Source organism: Cavia porcellus, unplaced genomic scaffold, assembly GCF_034190915.1.
Source record: "Cavia porcellus strain 051 isolate PalLab524CR breed Dunkin Hartley unplaced genomic scaffold, mCavPor4.1 scaffold_12, whole genome shotgun sequence".
Classification (NCBI taxonomy): domain Eukaryota; kingdom Metazoa; phylum Chordata; class Mammalia; order Rodentia; family Caviidae; genus Cavia; species Cavia porcellus.
Window position 1 is genome coordinate 80,230,896 of NW_026947495.1, and position 24,398 is coordinate 80,255,293.

Genomic DNA, 24,398 nt, shown 5'->3' on the forward strand with positions numbered 1-24,398 from the left:
TCTGTCCTCCTTTACACTTCGGATGTTGGGTACCGTGTCACAGCAACAGGACACCTTTTGTCTCTGTGCCTCACACACCTCAGACGTCTCTAATCATGACAGCCATGCCATGATACTTTATAAAAATACACAGAGTGCCTTGCTAGACAGTCAGTTCTCCAGGATGGAAAAAACACACCCATGCAAGGGAAACTGCCAAGTGGAGAGCATTTTAACCTGTAAGCTGTGTGACCTTGAAAAGCTGCACAGTTCTGTATCCTCCCAGAACCCTTTCTACACTGCTAAGCAGATCCCACCATTCCCCAGCCAGGACTCTGTGGAGTTAAGGCACAATGTGCCCAGTGGCTTGGCAAAGCTAACAGACTATATTATGCATTCAAAAAGAAAGTGGTGGTATTGATTTTAGAAATCTCAGTCGTATCATCCCAAATGTTATTTGATTATACCAATAGGGAGAAAAAAATCAACTAGAACACTGCCAGCCACCTGTTCATCACTCTGGCATCAGAGCATTTATAGTCAATTCATTCAGATGATTTTTCAAATGTAGAAACATTGGTAATAGAATTTGTCCACACTGATGGCGAACTTTTTAGAGTTTTCAGTGATAACAAACAGCCCACAGTGGCACGTGTGCCATGGGCTCACCACCGCTGGACCACAGTGTCCACTTGTCCTGGAGAGTGGAGGCTCCTTTCAGAGATAGGAGGGCTCAGAGGGACAGGGAGATGACCCAGACAGCTCCTCGCTGTCCTGCATTAGATGGCTCTGTGTGGGTCCTGGTCCATGAAACAGCTCTGCCTAGTGACAAAGCCATGGGCCTTCAGAGAGGACAGATGACCGTCCTGGTCCACGGCTACTGTCACTTGAGGCCTGCTTCACTGAGAGGTGACAGCGTTCCCTGGCCCAAGAAGAAGGAGAAGCCAATGTCTCTAAAGTCCAAATTCTTGTTTCCTAATTTGGGTAAGGATTTGTTTTTTAAGAACACTGCCATTCAGGCATCATTTTCTGGGGCTCCATCAACTCCTGGAGCCCCAAGCCTGCCTTTCTCTTACCCCTTAAGGTTTCGATCATAAACAGAGTTTTTGGGAAAAGTGACATCAGGTGGCCTCATCAGTCACACGGTACCTGGTCGTCAGCAAACTTCAGGAGTGCGGCCATGGGGTCTGCCCCAGGAGACAGCACGAAGATGAGGGGGGCGCAGCAGTGGCTGTCCGCAAACGCCTTGGACAGGTCGAAGGGGGGCGGCTCAATGAACGCGCGCCCCAGTTTGTTGGTTATGTACTCTTGCAGCATGGGAATGATCTGCAAAGGGACGAGAGTGCGTGTGAGAGAGAGTTGCCATCTCCCTGAGACCTGAGGGGTTCAGATGCAGAGGCGCTGGGCGAGCTCAGGTGTTGTTTGGTGGTCAAAACATCACTGAATACGCAAATAGTGACGGAGGAGAGTGGCTGACGCCACATTCCAAGGCGCTGTTCTTTCTGTTCTAACAGATTTTCTGGGCAAGGTAGGTAAAGGAACTCTAACTTAAATTTGAAAACACTGATTGTGTCCTGAAAACTCACAACTCAAAAACACAGAAAGTTTCACATAAGTGCTATAAAGTTTTTCATGCCACCAAAAGAGGGTTCAAATGTGTGGAGAGCCGCACACCCTGGAGACAGACAGTGCCCCACTGCGGGCAGTTTCTGAGGGCGTGTCTGAGAAAGAGCAGAAGCCAGCCCCGGGCTTGGGAACTCTGCTGACCGCCGGTGCCTGCCGGGTGCTCGCGTGGAGTGGAGCTGCCTGGGCCCACAGCACGCCACCCTCAGCTGCAGCTCAAGGGTCAACCTCAGCGTCTCCGGGTGACAGTGCCAGCTAACGGGACCCAGGCACGGTGCAAGCACATGGCAAAGCTGGCTGTGCCTGTCCCGTGTCGCTGTGTCTACGTCCACAAATCACGAAGCCGTGCACACTCCCTCCTCCTCCTCCTTCTGTCCTCGGTTTGCTGTGCTTTCAGTGAGGAGCTCAGCGACACCTGGAGCTGTGCCCGACCCCGCCTAGCGTCGCTGGCATTGGCATGGAGGGTATGGGAAGGAAAGCTTCAGGGCAGAAGGAAGCTCAGGCCGAAATCAGGGACCCTGTGACCCACTCAGGGTCCTGTTCCAAGACTTACAGGTGATTTTCACTGGTAAACAGTGAAAACAGGTATCAGTATGTCCTTCTCCAAGAAAATAAAAATATTTAAGCTTTATGCTGAGTCAATCAATTAATGACATTTTGGTTTGTGAAGTGAAATCTGTCAGTAACAAAAACTTCGGGCTAAGGGAGGCCACCGTCCCCCCAGGGAAGGAAGGAGGTGGGGGTGCCCGAGTAGGCTTTTTCTCCTCACTGCAAATCCCCACTGGATGGAGCTGAGGTCACAGAAACACATTATAGCTCATAGCTGACAAATTTCTCCCTGAAAGCTGACTGATAAGCTTCTTATTTACAGTTCAGAAGGGTAGGGCGGGGCTCAGGGCTCTTTATTTTGTAAATGGATACAAACATTCCAGCTGTCAGTATTTATGCATTTGATTCCTTTTTTTTGTCAACAAAATGCAATCAGAGCAACAACAAAAATCAAAAAAAAAAAAAATCAACTACTTGTTTCTAAAGGAACCTATAAACCTGCCTCAGCCTTCTTACTGGTGATTTAATGAGAATCAGTCACATTTTTCCAAGCCAGAGCAATAGAGAGCCTGGTATTGTGGCTTCTTTCCACTGCAAGGAGTTGGGTTTTAAGGGGAGAAAAAGAACAGGAGACCCCACCATCAAAAAGAAAACTCTGCTAGGTGCACTGTAAGCTGGGGGGCAATCAGTCACCAATTTGCCGGGGAGGTTTACAGGTTATCGCTTGGCTCAGAGGTGGCAAAGAAACAGAGTCTTGGACTGCAAGCCCCAACGTCCACCCTACTGCACTGGTAAGATCACACCATCCTGTGCTGGGAAGCACCCTTTAACAATTTAATAGCCAAAGTCCATCTTATGCCACCACCACCGTCAATCCGCACAGAAAGAGCCTGGTCACACTAGGGGTGAAGGGTTGGTGGCACTTCTCAGGTAACACAATGGCCCCTATTAATGGTTTCTGTGTGACAGCACTGTGTGACCTCTAGGTACTGGTGACTCGGTCACTGCACCACCCAGATAGACAGAGTTCAGCTGCAGTTCACGGTTACTAGTGGCACTGGCTTCATCCAGTGAAAGCTTATTCCCTGACCCTGCCAAGCCATCTGGGAGTGCACACGTAACTCGCGTGCCAACCCGCCATCCAGCCTGCTCGTGCCTCGTAAGCATCAACCCGAGATGCTGTGGTTTGGATCTCGGGCAGCCTTGGAGAACGGCAGCTGGCAGCTGATCGCCTGCATCCCGAGGTCTGTTCACACGTGACAGCAAAGCAGGGTCTGCTGCAGCCACGCGCCTCCTCAGCTGTGCACAGGGAAGAGCTGGGAACGTGCGTGAGCAGCGCGGTCACACACTCTGCACCCAGCCAAGGCCAGGTGTCAAGGCCCTGGCGAGATGGATGGACGTGCGGGAAAAGTTCTAAGACGGAGGGCTCAGGCTGGGCACAGCAGCCAGAAGCAGGACTCAGCCCGAAGTCAACATCTGCTGACTCGAAAACAAACAAAACACACAAACCAAAAGGAGAAACACCCCACTGCAGAAAACCCCTCAGCCCGAGTATGTAACTCCCTGTGTAAAGAGAGAAGGAACGTAGAAAGTGGTGTTTGATCTATTTGATGCTCAATGTATTATCAGACGGAAGAGTCAAATTTTAAAAAATGCAAAGCAGGAGAAATGATGCTTGCACAAAAAGAAAGAAAAAAGAAAGTGCCCCAATGTGGACATTGTTCAGTGATCACTTTTAATCAAACAATATAAACCACAAGGCTGGTTCCCAGCTACCGAGGGGAGGAAGGTCAGTGGTACCTCCAGAGCCACTCCTGTGTAGCAGTCCTTAGCTTAGAAAACAAGGGAAAAACTCAACATTTTAATGAAAGGTTTTATGAGAGAAAGCCACAGTAAGCAAGAGCTGGAAGCATTTCACTTTCTCCCTGCACTAAGACTCGGAAGCAGCAGCCTCTGAGGCTTTGCACTGAATTTTTCATGAAAATTCATTCTTTAAAGGGCTCCCAGGGGCAGGCTGCTCCCTCGGGTTCACAGGGAACCTCAGATCACCGCAGAACCCTCAGGGACTGGGGCAGGAGGAACATCAAGCCTGCTGCCCTGGCCTCACACTCCTGGGCCCCCCTCAGACAAAATATTAGTGCTGAAATTGTACTCTACAATCGTATTTTTTTTTTTTTTTTGTCTTTTTTGTTTTTATCAGTACCAGGGATCGAACTCACGACTGCCTGCTTGCAAGGCAGGCGTTTATGCTGCTGAGCTAAATCCCCCGCCCCTTATAATCATATTTATACAGAGATAAGAACAGACTTCTGGTTTTAAATTAACACACTTTCCTGGCCCAGAAAGTACTGTGGGCCCCACTGCGAATGGGGCTAAGAAGAGAGTGAACAGACTATAGCTCCCAGAGGAAAAAGTGCCTCCACCCAACACTGTCACTGCAGTGCACAAAATTCTATTTTTCTTTGTTTTTGAGACAGGGTCTCACTATGTAGTCCAGGCTGGCCTCAAATTCACAGCTTTCCTTTGGCCTCAGCCTCCCATGAGCTGGGATTACAGGCATGCACTACCACATTCAGCAAGAATTCTTTATTTATTTTTTGTCTTTTTGAGACAGGGTCTCGCTTTGCAGTTCAGGCTGGCCTTGAGCTCACTTTGTAGCCCAGGCTGGTCTCGAACTCGCAATGATCCTCCTGCCTCAGCCTCCCGAGTGCTGGTCAGCAAGAATTCTTAAATAAATTACTTTTGCACTGGCAAGCAGAAACACTGAAATGACACCCAGGATTTGGAGGCAGATTTACTGATGTCGATGGGCACTGATGGAGGTCATTCCCAGAATATCAGGGCCTGACTTCCGGTGGTGTAGAGCTTTTAGATGCACGAGGAGGTACAAAGTGAGCAGAGCAGCCTGGCAGCTCTGGTTAGCTAGCAGGGTGAGCTCATCGCTCACAAAGGTGGATTAATGACTGTCAGGGCCTGAAGCTTGGCAGAGTGGTGTGGTCAGGCATCCAGCACTTCGGTTACACTCTCGTAGTTACAGGGGCCAAGAAAGTCACTACAAAGCCACGAAGCAGTTACAGAGCTGGGCAGTTCCAAAAGAACAAAGTTTTAAGAAGGACAGTTTTTCTTGTATAGTTTTTTCCTTTCCCTTTTACTACTTAATTTGTTTTTTCTTTTTGGTTAGACTGGAGGTAATCTGTATTCATTTGATCACCTGTGAATACAGTAAAGTTTGAAATAATTATGTAAAACTTTTACTTGAGTGGTAACAAAATGGGCAGTTACGATATTTTTCCAGGACGTACACTATTTATATTATTCAGAGCCTACTGAAATCTCTGTGGGTGTGCGCCGATATATTTAGGTGAATTTATTGCATGTAGACTATAAGACCAATGATGATGTCCATGAGCGCAGGGATTTGCCGATGGACAGGTCCGCCGGCCTGCTGGTTCTATAATGTATTATTTAAAGAAGTCGGAAGCATTATCACCGATATTTTCCTTTGCTGTGAACCGTGACAAATGTCTCCACAGCAACACGTATTCTGCTGCTTTCTAAAGATGAAAGGGTACCCGGGCAGGCAGCAGGTGGAGGGCTGGCAGACAGATGCATGGTGATGCATGGTGTGCAGGTGGGTAATGAGGAAGGATCATAACAGGAGCAAAACAATAACAACACAACTGGTTAGGTGCTAATTTAGGTTTCAAAAAGTACTCAAACTTCGGAAAAAGGGCTACCCTAGGAGCAGACTGCCCCACCCCGTGATTACTGAGGAAACCCACATTGGAGTGGGCTGCACAGGCGGGTGGAGGTGGAGGGAGTCATGCAGCGGCCTCCACGGCCCACGTTACCTTGTCAGGCCGCAGGCAGCGGATGATGAGCATCCTCTGAAATTCATTCGCCTTCTTCTCCCACTCTTCCGGGAAGACCTCGTGGTGCGGCTCCTGGGTGACAGCAGTGTAAGGTAACGTTAGCGAGGATGCTAAGAGCAGGGCGCGGGGGGATGTACACAGCAATCAGAGGCAATCCTTCATAGCTAACTGAAATCAAGTAGGTGCGCATACATTTTATTGTTCAAGCTAAGATAAAGTATAAAATAAGAATGGTAAGAAAATTCAAAGCATCCTGGAGAAATCAAAGCTCACTAAGCGGATGTCAACACTTCTGCAACTTCAGGATATCCCGTGTGGTTTCTCCAGCCAGAATCTCCATGTTAAAAATAAATATTAAAATTTTAAAAAATAAAATAAAATACAATAGATATCGCCATGAATCAGCACAGTGAGGAAAGTATATACTTTCGGTTAGAAAGAAGCACTCACAAAATGTATCTGTTTCTAGGAAAGGTATTTTCATATTAATAAGGAACAATCAAAAGAGATCTGTACCAAACGTGAGTTCTTGTTCAGACCCAACCTTGTTATCAAGTACAACAGGTGACCAAATAAACCGTGGGCAAACCCAATAAAAAACAGGCAGGAGGTGGAACTAACAGAAACCAAACTGGTACTTTAATATCTGGCTGGTTGCTTAAAACATATCTAAATCTCACTTTTGTGCAAATGTAAATATATAACTGTAACTATGTGTTCAAACACTTTGGAATAAGCCTGAGGGTTAACACCTACCAAGCTGTCATAGACTTTTTTCCATCCATCCTTCAGGATCATGAACTCCTTGCGGATGCCTCTGAAGACAGGTAAGTCATCTAATCGACAGATCTCATCCCAGGATTTCTGAGGAAGCCACGTGCATGGATTGGCATAAGGATTATCCAGCCCAATGCCACCGGTCAGCAGAAACCTCCACTCAGCTTTATTGATCTTTGGAAGACGAGACACCATGAGGAATCAGAGGTGAGTTCATCGTTAGTGAGTTTACAGCATTTTAAGAGTTAGCTGCGTGTTGCTTTGCAAGTGTCAGCTATGGTCTCTGTGAAATTCCACCACTGACAGAGTACACTATTTAGGCATGAGAAACTAAAGTGCCTGTGATAACTAGTTTTCAAAAAGTTACGTTTTAAATAATGACTTCCCATCGCTTTATTCCACATTCTTAGATTACACATGAAAGTCTGGATATACCCTATTTGAATACCTGCTCTTCAAAATAATTAGAGTTCTGTTGACTTCAGAAATTGTAGAAAGAGAACCATTACTCTGTCATGTTCTTGATCATTTTCCACAAAATATAACGATTACTTTGAAACTTTTGCAAAAAATGTGAATAAGCTCTTTATCCTGTCAGAATTCAACTGATACATCACCATATGAAATCAATAAATCTTAAACACATAAATGTATAAAATAGGGATTTTAACACAACACTTTTCAATTCAAGTGCATCCTGTGTTTTAAATGAAGAGATTTAAAAATATTTAAAAATTTACATAAGATTGGTAAATCCCAAATCGTTAGATCTGATTAATTTGAACAAGTTCTCAAAAACATTAGCATTTATTCTATCATCTGGTAACAATAATAAGTATATTAGTAAATTTTTTTTTTTGTCTTTTTGAGACAGGGTCTCTCTATGTAGTTCAGGCTGGCCTTGAGCTCACTTTGTAGCCTAGGTTGGTCTTGAATTTGCAACAACCCTCCTGCCTCAGCCTTCTGAGTGCTGGGATTACAGGTGTGACCCACCACGCCTGGCTATTTAGTAAATTTATATGCATTGCTGTACGAGATTCTGATAAAAACAGGTTTGTTTTTTTTTTAACTAAGACATATCAAAATTAAGTGCTACTAACATAATAAACTGTGCTTGATTACATTCTATTTCTGGGAAAGTCTTGTCACCCCTTAACTGATGAGCAGCATCACTGTGGAACGGTTTGCAACTTTTTTATATGAATCCCCGTGCAAGTTAGTAAACCAACACAGCAACGTGTTAGCATTGTAGTTTTTCGTCCTAATGAATTTCGACGACACTGACCATGCGGTCGTGGATAAGAAGATTCACGGTGAGGCAGAAGGAGAAGAGGAGCTTGTCTTTTTCAAAGAGAGAGCGGCAGACGTTCACGTACAGAGAGTAGGTGAAATGGTCCCGGAGGATATGAAGCCTAGGCGGGAACAGAAGGGCGAGTGAGGAAGTGCGTTCTACAGAGAGAGACCCTGCTCTTAGGAAACCCGCTGCAAAGCACTTAGGGCTGTATTTTTCTCATAAATTCCTTGGCCAATCACCCGCCACACACGCAAGGATCTTCATCAACCAGGGGCCAATCTGAGAGCTCCTCCATGTAGAAACACTCCATTAGGGTGATATTTTTCTGTTGACTACTTTTCTAAAAAAACATTTTAATCTTCCTTTTGGAGAAAAGTCATTGCATGGTGTGTTAACCTGTTACATGGAGTGATCTTAACTACAAAGCCTTTCTGGGGTAAAACTTGACCAGTGCCTTACATAAATGCTTTCAAATGATTTATATTATGTATTAAGTGCATAGAGTAAAATTAATGACTTTTATTAAAGTAGCAGAAAATTTCATCCTGGTTCACTCTGCTCATAAATCCATAAAAGCTAGAGATACCACAACTTGATTCTATCCTTATTAATCACAGCGGCCAACCCTGGAGATGTATATAATAATCTCAGTGTTTCCAACTGACAGCTTTCTAGTAGGTGCTGACACGTGCGATCCGGCAGTTATCTGATGTTTACCAGTGATCAGTGGGCAAACATACCATCTGTTCTCATTGTAATGAGAATAAATTTTCTCAAGTGTTTGACCTGGCAGTGGATTCTTAATTGGAAACTTTTTTCACTGAGGAAAAAAAGATGAACACATTCACACTTGACCACCAGTGGTCCATGCATGACTGTCCTATGGGGCAGCTTGCACCCTCCTGATGGGATTGGCCCCAGATGTCTGACGGGGCAGTCAGTTCAGAGTCACCCAGCAGTGAGACACGGGTCACAGCCCCGTGAATACGTTGAGCAGGGCTGGCTGAAAGACCCTCCCTTAGTCCAGCCGCTCTGAAAAGCAGTGGGGAGGAGAAGGGACATATGCTGTCCCCTGGTCAGCAGGTCTGCTTCCGGGCTGCCACAGATGTGTTCACATCTGCTCAGAAAGCCCCGGTTGCTGTGCTGAAGCAACCCAAGTTCATTCATAACAGCCCTAATCTGGAAGCAAACATGCTCGACAGCAGAATGGACACTCTGGGCCAGCTGAGGGTGACACCGGTGTCTTCTCTGCTTGGCTGTTTGGGGAAGGGGGTCCCTTGTGCTCTGCAGCCTGCTGGCTGACTGCCCAAGATGAGTAGTGCATCTTGATTTAGTGCTTATTCAATAATAAAAGTGCTCTCTTTCTTTGCTGCCCTTGCAGAGAGAATTCCTGCGCTGGGGGAAGATTTAGGTGTTAATTAGGGCACCAATGTAGACGTGCAGTGGAGAGCTGGCTAAGAGTGACAGTGAGCAGGACACCAAGCCGTCCCAAACAGTAAGTGTGAGTTTCACAAACGGTGTTGGGAGCAGCGGCCACCTGCCCCCACAGGGACCCTGTATATGAGGTTCTAAAACAGGGCTAAGGCCCGCGAGGAGGGAGCTGGTGACTGGAAGGCAGGCAGGGAGTTCCCAGGTTGTTGATGACATCCTGTCCTGAGCTGGGTACACTCACAGAGATCCATCAGGGGATGGTTCTGATTTCCATGCATTTCTGCAGCTCTGTCAGTAACTTCTATGAAGGTTTTAAAACATATTTTCTCTACTCTTTGATTCCAGAATTAACCTTTGGGGTTACTGTGGTCATACATATGATCATCACTGTTTCTAAATTACGGAATTTAACTACAAAGAAAAAGCCACGTTTGATTGCTAGATTTCATCCAAACCTCACATGTGGGTAAAAAAAGATTTGGTTTTCTGTTTTAGATCTAAATTGACCCTTTGCCCTGTAAAAGCCTCATGTTTGGATCGGGGGTGTTTCCCATCAGTGGTCCCCCTATTGATAAACACATGGCTGAATGCAGTTAGGAGGCGGGCTCTGGTTGGAGGTGGGCTATGGGGGTGTGGCCTAGACAGTTTTTGTCCTTGCTCCTCCCCCTTTGCATCCTGGGGCCTACAGCATGAGCAGCTTCCTCCACCAGGCCCTCTGCCCAGCCTTGGAACTCGCTGACCATGGACTGACCCCACCAAACCATGAGCCAAAATAGACATCTCCTCTAAAGTGCGGTGTTGGCTGTCTTGCCCTAGCAGTGGGAGCGTGATCAATGCTGGGGTCTGCACCACAGCTGTGAAGAAGCAGGTGCCCTGTCTGGGGTGAGTTCTAATTTGACATAACAAGAGAAAACAAATGATCAAGAGTTGTGTTTAAAGAATGGGAATTGTTCTATCTTTTAAATATCATAAAAATGCCTTAAAATGACAGACCAAAGAAATATATTTCTCCAGACATCGACAGATAACTTGGGTTTAAAACTAGTTAGAGAATAACATTCTGATGATTATTCTTTTAATCAAGGTTGATAGTAAGAATTGTGGTAACAGCAGAACATCACTTATCACACAGCCACAGTGCAGTAGGCACGGGAAAACGTACTAGAAGTTTAATTTACCCCTCCCTTCTCCTCTGTCATGGGCCGAGACCTGAGCCACTTTGCCACGCCCAAAACATCACTTGTGTACTTTCTTAGTCTAATATTCAAGCCCGCAAAAATAGTGAATGATACAAACAGAAATACTGCTCTCTCTGGGATACTCAAAAATTTCAGTCCTGAACCCCGATAATGAAAGAAATTCAATCCAGATTTCAGTGAAATTAACGTTATGAGTTTCCTACAACTAATTCCGAACTGTGAGTGATGACTCTTCAGTTGTGTTTCCTTGACTGAGTGTGAGCAGTGAAGAAACGAAAGTTTAAAGCACAAGAAGTTTATAAAGGCAAAAGTTGCAATCAGTATCACTTTTGCTCATAAAGTAACTTCATGGTGGACCCTATTAAAAACGTGTTTTAATACCAAACTGAAACTGTCTCACTGATAACAAATCAAAACAATTTTATTCCCTCATAGTTTCCTATTAAGATTTTAACTCCATTATTTATTATAATAGCCAAAAATAGAATGAGTTTGTTTTGTCTTGTTTTTTTTTTTTTTAAGGCAGGGTCTCACCCTGGAGTCCAGGCTGGCCTAGTCACTATGTAGACGTGGCTGACCTCAAACTCATGGCAATCCCACTGCCTTGGCCTCCCAAGTGCTGGGTTACAGATGTGCCCCACTACGCCCAGCCTAGAATAAAGTTATTTTATGTAGATAAGAATCACACAAAAGAAGCTTCAATTACCACAAATAGCAAGGAGGTTTGAGGGCTTTTACCCTCATAGCTGACAAATTATATATATATATATATATATATATACACACACACATTTCTTTTTTCTAGCCTTATATTATATTGTGATCCTAAATCTCTGTAAATAGTTCCTTGGCTGACTAAATTTGTTAAATTTCCAGCACTCTTTTATTTCTGTACAGTGCTTAACCAAGTTCACTTTAGGCAAGTGTCTATAATGCTTACATCACTCTAAAAGAACAGTGAGAGCCAGAAGCTACGCTCTCCAGGCTATCACTCACAAGGGTTCATGTTCTTTACCTACCTCACCGGCAGGTGCTCTGACTTCTCTGAGTTTTCAATGGACAGGATGAAGAGGTTAATGAACCAGATGAGTGAATACTGGTACATGGGCTCGATGTTGGCCAAGTCAGCGATAGAGAAGAAGAGGATGGAGGAGTGGACGGCGATGGGGCGGTAGCCCATGCGGGTGCTGTCGATCTTTTTCTCCGTCTCTTCGGCCACTTCCTGCTTCTGAGAAATCTCATTAGCCAAAGCCTTGGAGGAAGACAGGATCTTAATGGCAGTTTCATCTTCTAATATATTGCCTTCTGAAGATGAAAGAACTTCTAGAATCTTGTCTTCTATTTCTTTTAACTGCCTGAAATAAAACACACTTTTCTCAGAAGAAAGGGGAACCCTTTAACATCACTTCACATACACGTTCTTTGAGAAGGGACAAGGAACTTGGAACCTAAAGAAATGCATCACTTTGTGACAAACAGCTGTGGTGGTGATGTCGTATAATTACGGTCTTGTGTTGCCATATGTCACAGAGATGGGCCTTCCTGCACTGGTTCTTCTCTAATGGCCATTTGTATGGTCCCCAGAGAGAAATACGGTGGGCCTACCCGCTCTGCCCTCCAGGACCCCAGCTGGCAGTGAGCAGGACACACCCATCACCACATTTGCTTTCTGAAATCTTACACAGCTTCTTGAGCTGTCTCCTTTCTATCAAGGATGCAGATATGCGTGGGAAGCATGTCATTCATACCATGTTCCAGCAAAAGCCAGTAGGAGCCCAAATTTTTTGTGCTAAAGCTTCGTTGAACCGTTCAAAATACATTACCTTGACTTGTGGCAGGTTTTCTAAGTTCTTCCAATGTCTAAGGACTTTCATGTAAAAACACTCAGTAATACACAACTTTTTAAATTTAAGAGAGAAGCACTGTGATTTCTTACAGTCATTCGAACTCTTCCCATTTGGTGTACCAGTTAAATTTAATAAAATTGATCTTTCAAATATACTGTAAGTCACTCGAAGTGATCATGAAACAAATCAAAATAATTCTGTGAAACCTTTTGTTCTCAGCTCCCTGTAATATCAGCGCTTGCTTTTCTTCCTCCAGGTCTGGCCTCTCTCGCGCCACCACGATGCCCAGCAGCTGGTCTTGCATGCCCTCTGGCGTGATCATGAAGTTCAGTAATGTCACCTGGAAGCAAGGAACGTGGTTTTAAAATGCATCCATGTTTTTACTGAGACAACCTCTGCTCACGGACCTCAAGCTCTAACCCGAAAAGAAAGCTTTCCCACGGCAGGACTTGTAGAGACCGGTGGTTATCATCAAAGATAGAGCGTGAGTGTGGGGTTAAGAGCCCACAAAAGTTTGTCACATTTGGAATTGTTGTACTTCCAAGGATTTGTTTGGTGATCAATTTGTTCTCATTTTACAATGGTCCAACTGAAGACTCTTTCATGCTGCGATTGGTAAGAATCAGGTTGAAAGTGATCCTTCACACTGGCTGATTTACATTTCTAGGGAGCCTACCAGTGTCCAAATACAAGAAATGTTACAAAGTGAATGATGAGAAAGAAGAATGCTGAGTCCTTGTCACCCGAGGAGTGTTTCACACTCTGATGCTGAATCACCACTGCGTGCTAAGAAACTGGCCTTTTCACCGTGTCCGTTGGGAGCTGTCTGCTGACACACACGGGCTCCCCCAAGCCACCTAACTGCTCCTGCACACAGATCTCTCAGCTGCCCACATCTTAACGTTCTTCCCCTCCTGGTTCTTTCCCACAAATAGGTATGCATGCTCCAGGTCTCTATTTTTAAAAAGCCAAGACCAACCAAATCATAACATCGCCCCACTATCTCTTCCAGCCATGGAATAGTATCTTCATGCTCACGACAACGTCGATGGAAACTGCTCTGCATTCATGCCCTTGGGCTCCGCCTCGTTCCCTCATGCAGGCCTCCCAGTCTGCTCGATGCCTGGACCCTCAACACCCTCAACAGTAAACCACAGCCGCAGCCACCGTAGGAGCCCCGGAGCCAAGGAACACTTCCTGAGCTTGGCTTCCGTCGGAATCCTTGCTTTCCTGGGGCTCATTATTTGGCAGCCTGCCTGGTCCCATGTCCCCGGGTGAGGGCTTGCCCGGGTCGCACGTCTTCCACTCCACGCCCTCCGCATGTCCTTGTCTCAGCCTCACTGGACTCTCTGGCACCCCGGGCACACCGCTGTGCAATGCCTCGTCAGGCTACAAGGTCTGCCCTGCTTCTATGCTCTCCCCTCCAATCCAGCGTGCGGATCACTGTTCTGGGAACCCCACTCTTCAGAGCGCACAGGCACTGGGGCAGCCTGGTTTCCTCACCTCTCTCCTGAACTAAAGTGGAAAGTGCTTTGTGTACTCGCTGCTCTGTTGCCTGGCATAAAGCAATGGGTGAGGGAAGGCAGACAGCTCAGGACAGGGTCAGGACGCTGACTTGGGCACAGCAAGTGCCCGGACACAGAGGAAGGGCATCCAGCCTGGTCGGGGAGCCAACGTTGCTCTGGGGACGGGAACAGCACAGGCAAAGGTGAGGGGCGAAGGAAGCCAGTTAGAGTGCGGGCAGCTCACAACCCCATCCCTGGAGAGCACAGGGGTGGACACGGGCGTTTTCTTCACAGACCACAGAGAAGCGAAGGGAAAGGTCACAGGTCTCTGCGAATCCAGCAGCCGCAGTCATCGGAAATGCCACATCACCCTTGGAAACACCCACAAGCTCAGCGAGTACCGGAAACCATCGGGGCGACAGGCTCCTTTTCTGGCCCAAGTCACCTCCCCACGGAAGGAGGTGCCCACGTGGCAGTGCCCTTGCACACTCAGATCAGCACTGAGCTGGATGCCAGTGACTGCCTCGTCCAAAAGCTCACAATGCATTTTACCGCACAACTCACCCGGATCGTGGCTGCTGAAAATATCTGCTTCAGCACGCTGAAATCTCAGCTCTTTGACAAATTAGAACTTTTAAATAGAATCAATAGAAAAGAAAACAAACAAACAAATGTGGCAGGTTATAACCAACCACACGCAACAGGCACACTCACGGGAGGGTCAGGGGCACAGCACCCACGCCGCTCTTGGTTTTGCTTTACCTGGGAAGTTTGCTGTCTAGAAGAGACTCAACCCACACTGGGCAGAGCCCGCCCAGCAGCCCAGGGTCAGCGTCCAGCCCTCCTCAGCTCCGCCTGTGCTACATACAAACTACACCACCGAGGCAGCCACCTACAACCCACTGAGGGCAGGCAGTGTTTGCCCAGCGGGGGAGAGGTTTCAAAAACAAGGGAGGTAAAGACGTTTCTAAACGTTTCAGGGAGTTGTACAGCCATCTATCTTCCATACGTACACAGACATACAGCTACATATGTATACCTGATACATATGTGTGTATATATGTGTATATGCATGTATGTATATGTATATACACACATACAATCTTTTCCTTTCTTCTTCTTCTTCTTCTTCTTCTCCTTTTCCCTATCCAGTTGTTTTCTTTTCGAGCTCTTTCCTAACCTTTCATTATTGCAGTATCTACTGCACATTTCGGATCTTAGTTCAGTGAGTTATTTAGCCCAGTGTGTCACCTGCTGGGGTAGCCAAGATGCAAAGGGTGCCCTTTCCTCCACACTGAGAAGGGGCAGCGCTCTCCTGACAGCCTGTCTGGCTTCTGATCTCTGTGTTTTCACCTTTGGTGTCCCAGTTCTGGCTTCGGGCTGAGAGAGTCTCTTTTTTTGCCTCGTCATGGAAGAGAATGCTCCCTCCAGGGGAACAGAGTCGTTTTGTGCTCCTGGTAAGGAGGTTTCCATTCTGGGGTCAGTAAGTGCAGACCAGCAGCCTGCGGTGGCCCTGGAAGGTGACTCCCACATCCCACCCAAACCCAGACGCTGCCTCACATGTCACTGAATACAGACCACGAGGACATAATCATACATTTGGATGCGGTAATAAGCAGTTTTTGAAACTCAGCAATTTGGAAAACTCATCTGTTATACAATTCTCTACAGCTGTGGCGTTTATTTGTGGAAGAATTAGAATTGAAGCTTCTCCCGTTGGTAAAAGGGTCTGAGTGCTGGGTGACATTGGCTTTGATCAAAGCTGTTGTTATGCTTGATCCATTGTGTCAAATTGAGAAGTTTAATGGAGAGACTCAGCGGGGGCCAGAGTTCTTTGTAAATATCCTCATCCTGCGCAAGAGCAGGGCACAGAGATTTTGTGAGTACTGCACTGCCTTTGGGGTGTGGGGTGGCCTGCATGCACTATAAGCCAGGAGGAGAGGCTTGCTTTTTTTGCCCCTTTTGCCCTGGCTGCTGCCTTGAAGTGTTGCCCCAGGGCCCGCCACCCTGCCATGGAGCCAGCTGAGTATGGACTAAAACCTCCACAAACTGTGAGCTAAATAAACTTTTCCTTCCTTCATTTTGGATGTCGGGTGTTTTGTCCCAGCAAGAGAAAAAAGTAACCAAGACAGCTGTCGGCACAGTGTGGGAAATGTGAGTTTGATTGGCTGGATTTCACTGCGTTCACCCAGAGGAGGCCTCCTTCCTAGTTTATTAATGTCACACCTTTTAAAATCGAGATTTTGCAAATGTAGCCATATATTCACAATTAACACTTAAAATCCTAGCAATGCAGTGTCATAATTTTATTTTCCTTTAGACTCCAAAGGATGATAGCAGCATGATACCATCCTCTGGGTGCTTTTGAAAACAAAACATACATAAAAAGAGCCTTAAAAAGCAGGATCAAGAGGAAGTGTTCTAATTCATAATGAAAGCAAGTAACTACCTCACTGCTTTCTAATCCCTGTTTAATCAGTCCCAGCAATTAAAAATAATGGAGCGTACGGTGCTCCAGGGATCTTCCGGAGTTCAACCCTGGCTCACACTCCGTTTCCTCCCCGCTGCGTTTTACGACTTCTCGCTAACCTGCTGCTAGAGAACACAGGTCTCTTAGGTTATGTGTGATACTTTCACGTTTTCCTGGAAAGTAAAAATGGTTTTGTTATTTATTGGAACACTGCTTCCCAAACACAGCTTTGGGATTTTATCGTTTCTTTTTCCAGTTATCTTCGAAATTCACACACTAATAGTAATAACCAACACTCGCCACTGAGCCCCAGCTCTCCGCCTAGCATGTCACGCAGGTGACTTCTGTAGCTTATTACGCATGCTTGCTTTACAGTTGAGGCGGTCTGCACGGCGAGATGAAGTCAGCTGCCTCTGATCCTACACCTAGTGCGTGACCGAGCTGGCCTGCATCGGTGCCTTCAGGACACCGCACATTCCCTCTTCTTACAGGTAGGTGACAAGTATTCCTTAGGTGTTTAGATGGCATGCTGCACTGTAACTACAGAAAAGCAGTGGCCAGAGATTTTCATATTTTAACGTTCTGTTTTTGAAACTAAGCTCGAGGGTTCTGCGTCTCCTGGTTCTCCAGGCACCCCGAATGTTCCAGGTGTGTCCTCAACGTGAGCTTGGGCTCACTGTCACTCCTCCCAGTTGTCCTTCTGCACCCCAGTTACGCTGCACACGCCTGGCTGTGCTAAGGGAGCTGTCCTGCTGTTTACCCCCCCTGGAGGGACCGAGATCCACAACCTGGTCCCACCTCTCTGCGGAAGGATGCCTGCATCCCTTCAGCATTTCCAGAGAAGCACAGCTGGATAACTTTCCCTCCATGTGTAACTTTCAACATTTAGGTCAGTGCTTCTTGTTACCCACCCTTCACCCCATGCGTCCACCCCACATTTACTGAGTATCAACCGGGACTGACAGTCAGGAAGGAAAACTAGAAAGAAGATCTCGCCTTAAACCTGTAGCTCAGCAGTACATCAAGCCACCTATGTCACAGACAAAAACTTTAAGCTAATTTTATTCTTTAAAGGAATTTTTAGTGTTTTGAAAGAATGGAGATTGAAAACAGTTCTTATGAGTAATTATATAAAAGCAGATAACACCAAGCACATTCTGGGCAGGGAAAATGAAGTTTCCCTCCTGAACTCCAATTCCAATAATTACCATATTATCATTTATTAAAAAGAAAGAATGTACCCACATTATCTATCGACTTTTAACAATGAAAATCTCAAAATGATATTAATTGTAGAAATTAGATTCTGATGGTCTCTCTTTTCCTAGCACACCGAAAGCTCTTTTATCACCTGCACACACACAAAAGCAACATTTGGGACTTTTTCTTTTTGTCTTTTTCGGTACCAGGGATTGAACTCACGACTAAACACTTGCGAGGCAGGTGCTTATGCCACTGAACTAAATCCCCAGCCTCCCTAAAAGCAACATTTGGAAATCATTAGGGCGGTGTCAGGAAATACAGAAAGGAACAAAGTCCAATTTTCTTAGGAAGACCGGTTGCTCTCGGACTCAAGAGGAACATGTAATCACTAAGTGTAAAGTCTGATAAAGGAGCGTTCACTGTGGGTGGCCCACCTTGACTGATGTTTCGGGAAGGTAATGCGGGTTCCTCAGCTTGGTGGTGATGTAGAAGCGGAAGTCGGGCGCGTACTCAATGATGGTGTCCCCGAGCCGGATGCAGAGACTCCCGCCCTGCTTGAAGGTCTGCTTCAGCAGAAGAGGCTCCAAGATGGGATCCAGTTCTTCCCCAACATTCTCCAGCAACACTGCAGTGAGGTCAGAGAGCGATTGTTAAGCACTGGCCTTAAACGTTCACTCTCCTGAGCTCTTCTCAGCCTGCCAGGCTGCGTCTGTCCTTAGGAATTCACAAAAGTGTTGTCGTTTTCTATGCATAGGGAATGATGCCATCGACATACTGCATTCCCAGGGAAAGAAGGGTTAACAGGTGGGAACCTGGTCCCCTTAGCTGCCTCCATAGGAGCCCATCAGCCACCAGTCCTGCTGTGTAGACCCTACCTCACCCGGATGCACTATGGGTCCTGCTGTGTAGACCCTACCTCACCCGATGCACTATGGGTCCAGGGAGGATGGCAGTGTAGCTGCCGGAGCAGAGTGTGCATTTCCCTGCCTGGCTCCTTATGTGGTTACTGTAGCTTTAACCATGAAACCCACTCGTGCTTGTGGCCAAACAGCTAGAAATTACAGGAAAGTATAAAGAAAAAATCAGAGAACTATTTCTGCTAAGACTTTCCTACTCTTTCTCTCCTTAAATATTTTCTTTCTTTGATTCATGCCACTTATATTTTGGTAGAAAATGACACGAAGCCATACAGGCCAGGCAATTGCTTACTGAATATATGATTTTTCTCACTTAAGCTTTTTTCTTCATCTTTTCTCATGCACATGGAGACTAACAACATATCAAATTTTGTGCCCTGATTATTTTGCTTGGTACATTAGCACAAATATTTTCCCATTATTAAAAAAGCTAGAAAATGTATTCATCTTCTCTCATTTTTTTTACTAGTATGAGTATTTGGAATTTTCTTGCTAAATAAATGTGCAAAACCTCCAGTTGTGAACACCTTTTTCTGATGTATTCTAGAGGAATCCGTGGATAAGAGGCCAGTGGTGTGTTAAGGCTCTTGACCTCTTCACCGGATCAAGTCTTGTGTAGGGATACTACAGAGCCAGCCTGGGCTCGGGCACTTTCTAGGGGCGCTGCCTGGCTGGGAGGGTGATCAGGGCCCCGGGACGAGAAGTACTTGGGTCTCGATTGCAGAGAAACTACAACATGCTCTGCACTTCGCAAGGTTAGCCCTGGCTAAAGAATCCCTAAAATGGTGCTCTTAGCAATTTCTGCCAGTGCTGACCCAAGGAGGGACGTCAGATGATCTTAAACTCAGTTTCTCCTTGCATAAAAAAGATTATTTTTCACGGTAAAGTAACGTGCATAAATTCTAATGTATGAAATACAGTCATCTTCTATTGTTTAGGTTGCTTCATTTTCCAGGATTATTATTAATGACACAGTCAACATCTTCTGGAATAAACCTTTGCGTTCATTTCTGGTTTCTTAGCTGGGTGAAGACCCAGAAGAGGAGCTAACGTTCAAGTGTTAGGAGCATTTAAAAATCTGTTTATGCTGCCAAACTAATCTCCCCGAAAGCTGTTTTATCTCAGAGATGCGATGGGCACTGGTTCTGTTGTGTGTTCTAAGTCTCATCTTACATCCTGTCACTGTACTTAGAAATGCCGACATCACACCGACACTGGGTTTTCCCATCAGACTCCCAACTTTGAAAGCCAGAGGCTACTATTTCCCTTGTTCTACAGATGAATCCGGCATGAGGCGCTAAGATAAAGCCAGCTAAACCAGCTAGTAAACAAGCCGGCTCCTGATGCACCCTCCGAATGCCCGGGTGACACTATCCGCATACAGTATATTTTTGTGACTTTTATAGTTTGATGGGTAAAATATATTGTTAAAGTTGGTGTTTTCAGCAAAATGTTTTTAGCTGCTTTTTGGCAAAGTGTATCTTATCTCTTGGAAGTTATGCTAATATACTTGCCAATTTTCCCACTCCTGGGTATGTTATTTACAGTTAGGTTCAGTTGTGTCAGAAATCCCAAAAGAGTGGTCACGCCAACAAAAGGGAAACTATATTTCCTGTGGACGGGATGCCTACCACGGTGCCTGGTACATAATAGTTGCAAAATAAATGTTTCTGTTTGAATGAATAAACAAGTATGCAAATAAAAGAAACATTAAAGAGGTATTTTTGCTTTTTTGATTACATGTGTATATAAATTCATTATACACAAGGGGTGGGAAGTAAAGTGCTAGGAGGCAGGAGAGGACAACAAGGAGGGCTGGCTACCAGCACTTCACAGTTCAATGGAAAGTCATTAAAAAGATCTTCTAGGGATGGGGATTTGGCTTAGTGGTTCACGTGCTTTGCTGGTAAGAGCGAGGTCGTGAGTTCGATCCCTGGTACCGAAAAAAAGGAAAGAAAGAAAAAGATCTTTTATACAGATTTATGTCTTTATCATTAATAATTTTATGACTAATATCAATGTAGACTTTACTCACTGGTATAGCTGATACTAATAATATTTCCTAGAATATTATCTTTCAAACCTTTGTTAAAGTAGCAGAATATCTTAAAACTTAAAAAAGAAAGGAGACTCAGCTTTCATCAGAATCAAGGCAGGTAGGTGAGGCAGGCAGAAATCTCTCTGCCTTCTCGACCCAGGCCCGGCTGGGAGGGACAAGCCCAAGCCACCGTCCCCACATTGCCCAGCTAAAGATCACTGTGAAAGGCTCCAGGAGTCTTCAGCGCTTATGTTTTAGAACTTCAGCTGTAACCGATTCTCTTACTTGACAGTGAGGTGCAAACATAACTATAAAATCTGCCATTGGTTTCTTTTTCTGCGAGGGATGAAAACATTCCACTTTTCTCTAATGATTAGCATTAGGAGGCGAGGAAAACAAAGCATTAGCCATTTAAAATGGATCCATTCCAAAATACCGGTTAAATCAACCCAAAGCAAGTCTCCGATGTGTGATGCAGGAGGCCCGGGAGGCAGGGTGGCCGGGGGCGGCCTCTGCACTGCCCTGCGCTCGCTAACTGTCTTAGTATGTCATGGAAATAATTAAGGCTTTTGAGCGATTGAAGTACATGTGGGCCCAAGTCCTTCAGGAGTGTCTTCTGTTGATTCTCGCAGTGCACTGCCTTGGCCTTAGATTGTAAGAGACCACGAATAAATTCTGGCAATTTACCTAATGAGATAGACAATTCTTTTTAAGGAAACAAGAGACAACGTTGATAACCATTGTTGATAACCTTGTACTCTGTTCTACACCATGTGCTATGTCTATCCTTGGTTTTGACTGACAGCTTTGTTTTGCCATATTTGACTGTATTCTCTCCCCCCCAAAAAAGTAATAAGCACTAAGGAGTAATAAAATCCAAAATGTGTAAATTTTGTTGTAAAAAAGAGAGGGAAAAAAAAAAAGAAAAAGAAAAAGAGCTCTAACGGATATAACAGCAAGTGTGTTTAGGGGTGTTAAATAACTGACTATTTCAATGTTTTTGGATCATTGAACACAGCTGTTTGCAGTCTCCCTGTTTGAATGTCCACCTTGTATTCTTTGATACTGTGATTTGAGCAACTATTTTCAAGATGATAATATGTAATCTATTAACAGGTGATTTCTTACTGTTATGTTTTTATTTTGTTGTTGTAGTTCTGTATTACGTGTACCCTTACACCGCTTTGTTTTGTTTTGTGTTTTTCTCTTTTTCCTCTTAAATAAAATAAAAAAATAAGTAAATAAATGCTGGCAACTGCTGGACCCCAGCTAGAAAGCCGGAGCTTAGTGTGCGGAGCCCTAGGTTCCCTCCGTGGTGCCACGAAACAACTGTGGACATCCTGCGAAGGAAGCACTGGTCACTGCTCCAAGTATCTGACACATGGTCACTGATGTCACCCTCACACTGCAGGGACACTGAACTGAGCTCCGAGTCGCAGATGCAGCCTGAGTCCAGAACCACTGCTCTGCCAGTCCCTGGCCCATGCGGATCAGCAAGAGATCACTACTTTGTGGCTTTATTACCCTGAGATGTAAGTGGTCCTGATGTTAAGGGAGCACCAGGCAAAACATTTGACATGACCCTCCCCCCGCCCCCATGTGAGTCCTGTATCCCTCAGGATGCTCTGCTCCACGCTGGGCTAGTTAGAGACAACAGCACTGTGCTGGGTAGTTTTTTAAAAGCTGGAAAAAAGGTTTTGAGTGTTTTTACCACAAAGGAAAAAATTCTTGAAATGATGAATGTATTTACCCTGATTTAGACATTATATAACACATATATGCATCAAAAGCACCGTATCTTACCCCAAATTATGTATAATTTTACTTCAGTTTAAAAGTAATCAATTTAAGAACACTAGTTGAGTGAACTGAATATTATGTCCATGTGTCCATTATATAAACTCAGAATTTTATAAGTAGATTTGTCACTTCATGTTTACCACAGCAGAACTTAAAATCACAATTAATATTTGATAACTAATTAATTAGTTTGCAGATACAAGACTTCTATAGGGTTACTGGGATATTTATTATGATTTGTCTATACTGTACTGGTTCTGGTAGCAAATGTAACCTGTTGAACTTTTCCTGGAGCTAATTATGTTGAATTCTCATGATGTTTACAGTTATTTGGTAAAAATTTGGTAGGCGACATGAATATTAAAAGATGATTAATACCCCCAGTTCTCTCAAATCAGAAGCATCCTGGCTTTTGTTCTGACAATGTGACATCTTTGTCAGACTGCACTCAAAATCCTTGTCAAGGGGCTGGGGATTTAGCTCAGCGGCATAAGTGCCTGCCTTGCAAGCAGGCAGTCATGGGTTTGATCCCCAGTACCGATAAAAAAGGAAAAAGACAAAAAAAAAAATTTTAAAAAAATCCTTGTCAAATTTCCACTTTTTCCACTCCACACCACTTCTGTAGGGAGGGAGAGTCGATGGAAGGACAAATAGAAAGCTTTACGTCATGTTGAGACAGTAAGGCATCCTCAAAGGGCCCTGTAGTGGCTGAGAATTGTGTCAATTTGAGAAGATTAGAAGTTTAACTAAGAGACTCTACAGGGGACCAGGGTCCCTCCATTGTGACATCATCAGCCTGTACAAGAGGAGGGCAGGGTGATGGTGTGTGTGTGAAGGAGTCAGTAGCCTGGTTACTATCTAAGGGAGAAGAGGCTTGCTCTCCCCCTTTATGCTTTGCTGCTTTTGCTGTCTTCTGCTGTCCTGCAGTGTTGCCCCTGTGCCACGCCACCCTGCCTTGGAGCCAGCTGATTATGGACTGGAACCTCCACAAACTGTGAGCTAAGTAAACCTTTCTCTCTTTCATTTTGGGTGTTGGGTGTTTTGTCTCAACAATCAGAGTAAAGTAATGAAGACAGGCCCCTTTCATGGTAGAAGGGCACAGGGAATGAGAGCCAAGGAACGGCAAGGAGCACACAAAAATGAAATCAGTTAAATGAGAAGAAGCATCACAACTGCACCGTGGCCGAGCAAAGCCTCTCTCCTGGGAGCCCTACCGTCTCCAGCATTCTCGTCTGATTATTGTCAGTCAGCCTCCCCTGATGACAAGCAGTAGCCCACACGGCTTCTCCGACATGGCCACGCGTGGGCCTGGGGTCCCCATACCTACCTGGGGTGCCGAACTGGATGCAGTTCTCCAGCGTACGGACGTAGTCAGGGTCGCTTAGTTTGATGAGCTGAAGGCTGTTGGTTTTTTCCATGTTCTTGACCCATTTGTTAGCCTGGCCTTGCGGGTCTATCATCAGAGGCCACCTCCTCGCGTTCCTGCAAGGGAGGACAGAGAGGCTGCTGGTCAGGTGACTGCTGTCTCTGTGCCCTGTCACCACGCACACACCGATTCCTTAAAGTCTACTGCCCCCGCAGTCTTCGTCTCCGTCACTTAGTGTGAGGAACTGTGCTCTCGCAGCAGACACACTTGGACCTTGTGGACACTGGAACAACTACAAATCCATCCCACGCGGGGCACTCGTGTTCTGTTACTGCTTTTGGAAAATTATCCTCTCCCAAGGTTGAATTAGGAAACCTTTGCCTCTGTTCCAAATTACGGCTCAGAGACAGCCATCAGGGTGTGTGGAGTGGAACTCAGAAGCTCCTGTCCCCCACCAGGCCCTGCCATGACTGCTTCTGTGACTTCCCTTCCCCAGCTCCTCCTTGCCGTGCTCGGTGAGACAGGAAA

General features: G+C 45.5%; 1 protein-coding gene across 1 annotated transcript in view; it reads right to left on the bottom strand.

Moving 5' to 3' along the window:
- Dnah7 (dynein axonemal heavy chain 7) overlaps positions 1-24,398 on the bottom strand; it is a 239,656-nt gene that overhangs the window by 32,928 nt on the left and 182,330 nt on the right. Inside the window, exons 48-55 of the mRNA XM_023562205.2 lie at positions 23,832-23,986; positions 18,184-18,374; positions 12,778-12,911; positions 11,744-12,079; positions 8,086-8,212; positions 6,780-6,974; positions 6,003-6,095; positions 1,129-1,305 (exon numbers count right to left, since the gene is read on the bottom strand). Of these exons, the coding sequence (XP_023417973.1) occupies positions 1,129-1,305; positions 6,003-6,095; positions 6,780-6,974; positions 8,086-8,212; positions 11,744-12,079; positions 12,778-12,911; positions 18,184-18,374; positions 23,832-23,986 (1,408 nt within the window). The remainder of the gene's footprint in view (positions 1-1,128; positions 1,306-6,002; positions 6,096-6,779; positions 6,975-8,085; positions 8,213-11,743; positions 12,080-12,777; positions 12,912-18,183; positions 18,375-23,831; positions 23,987-24,398) is intronic.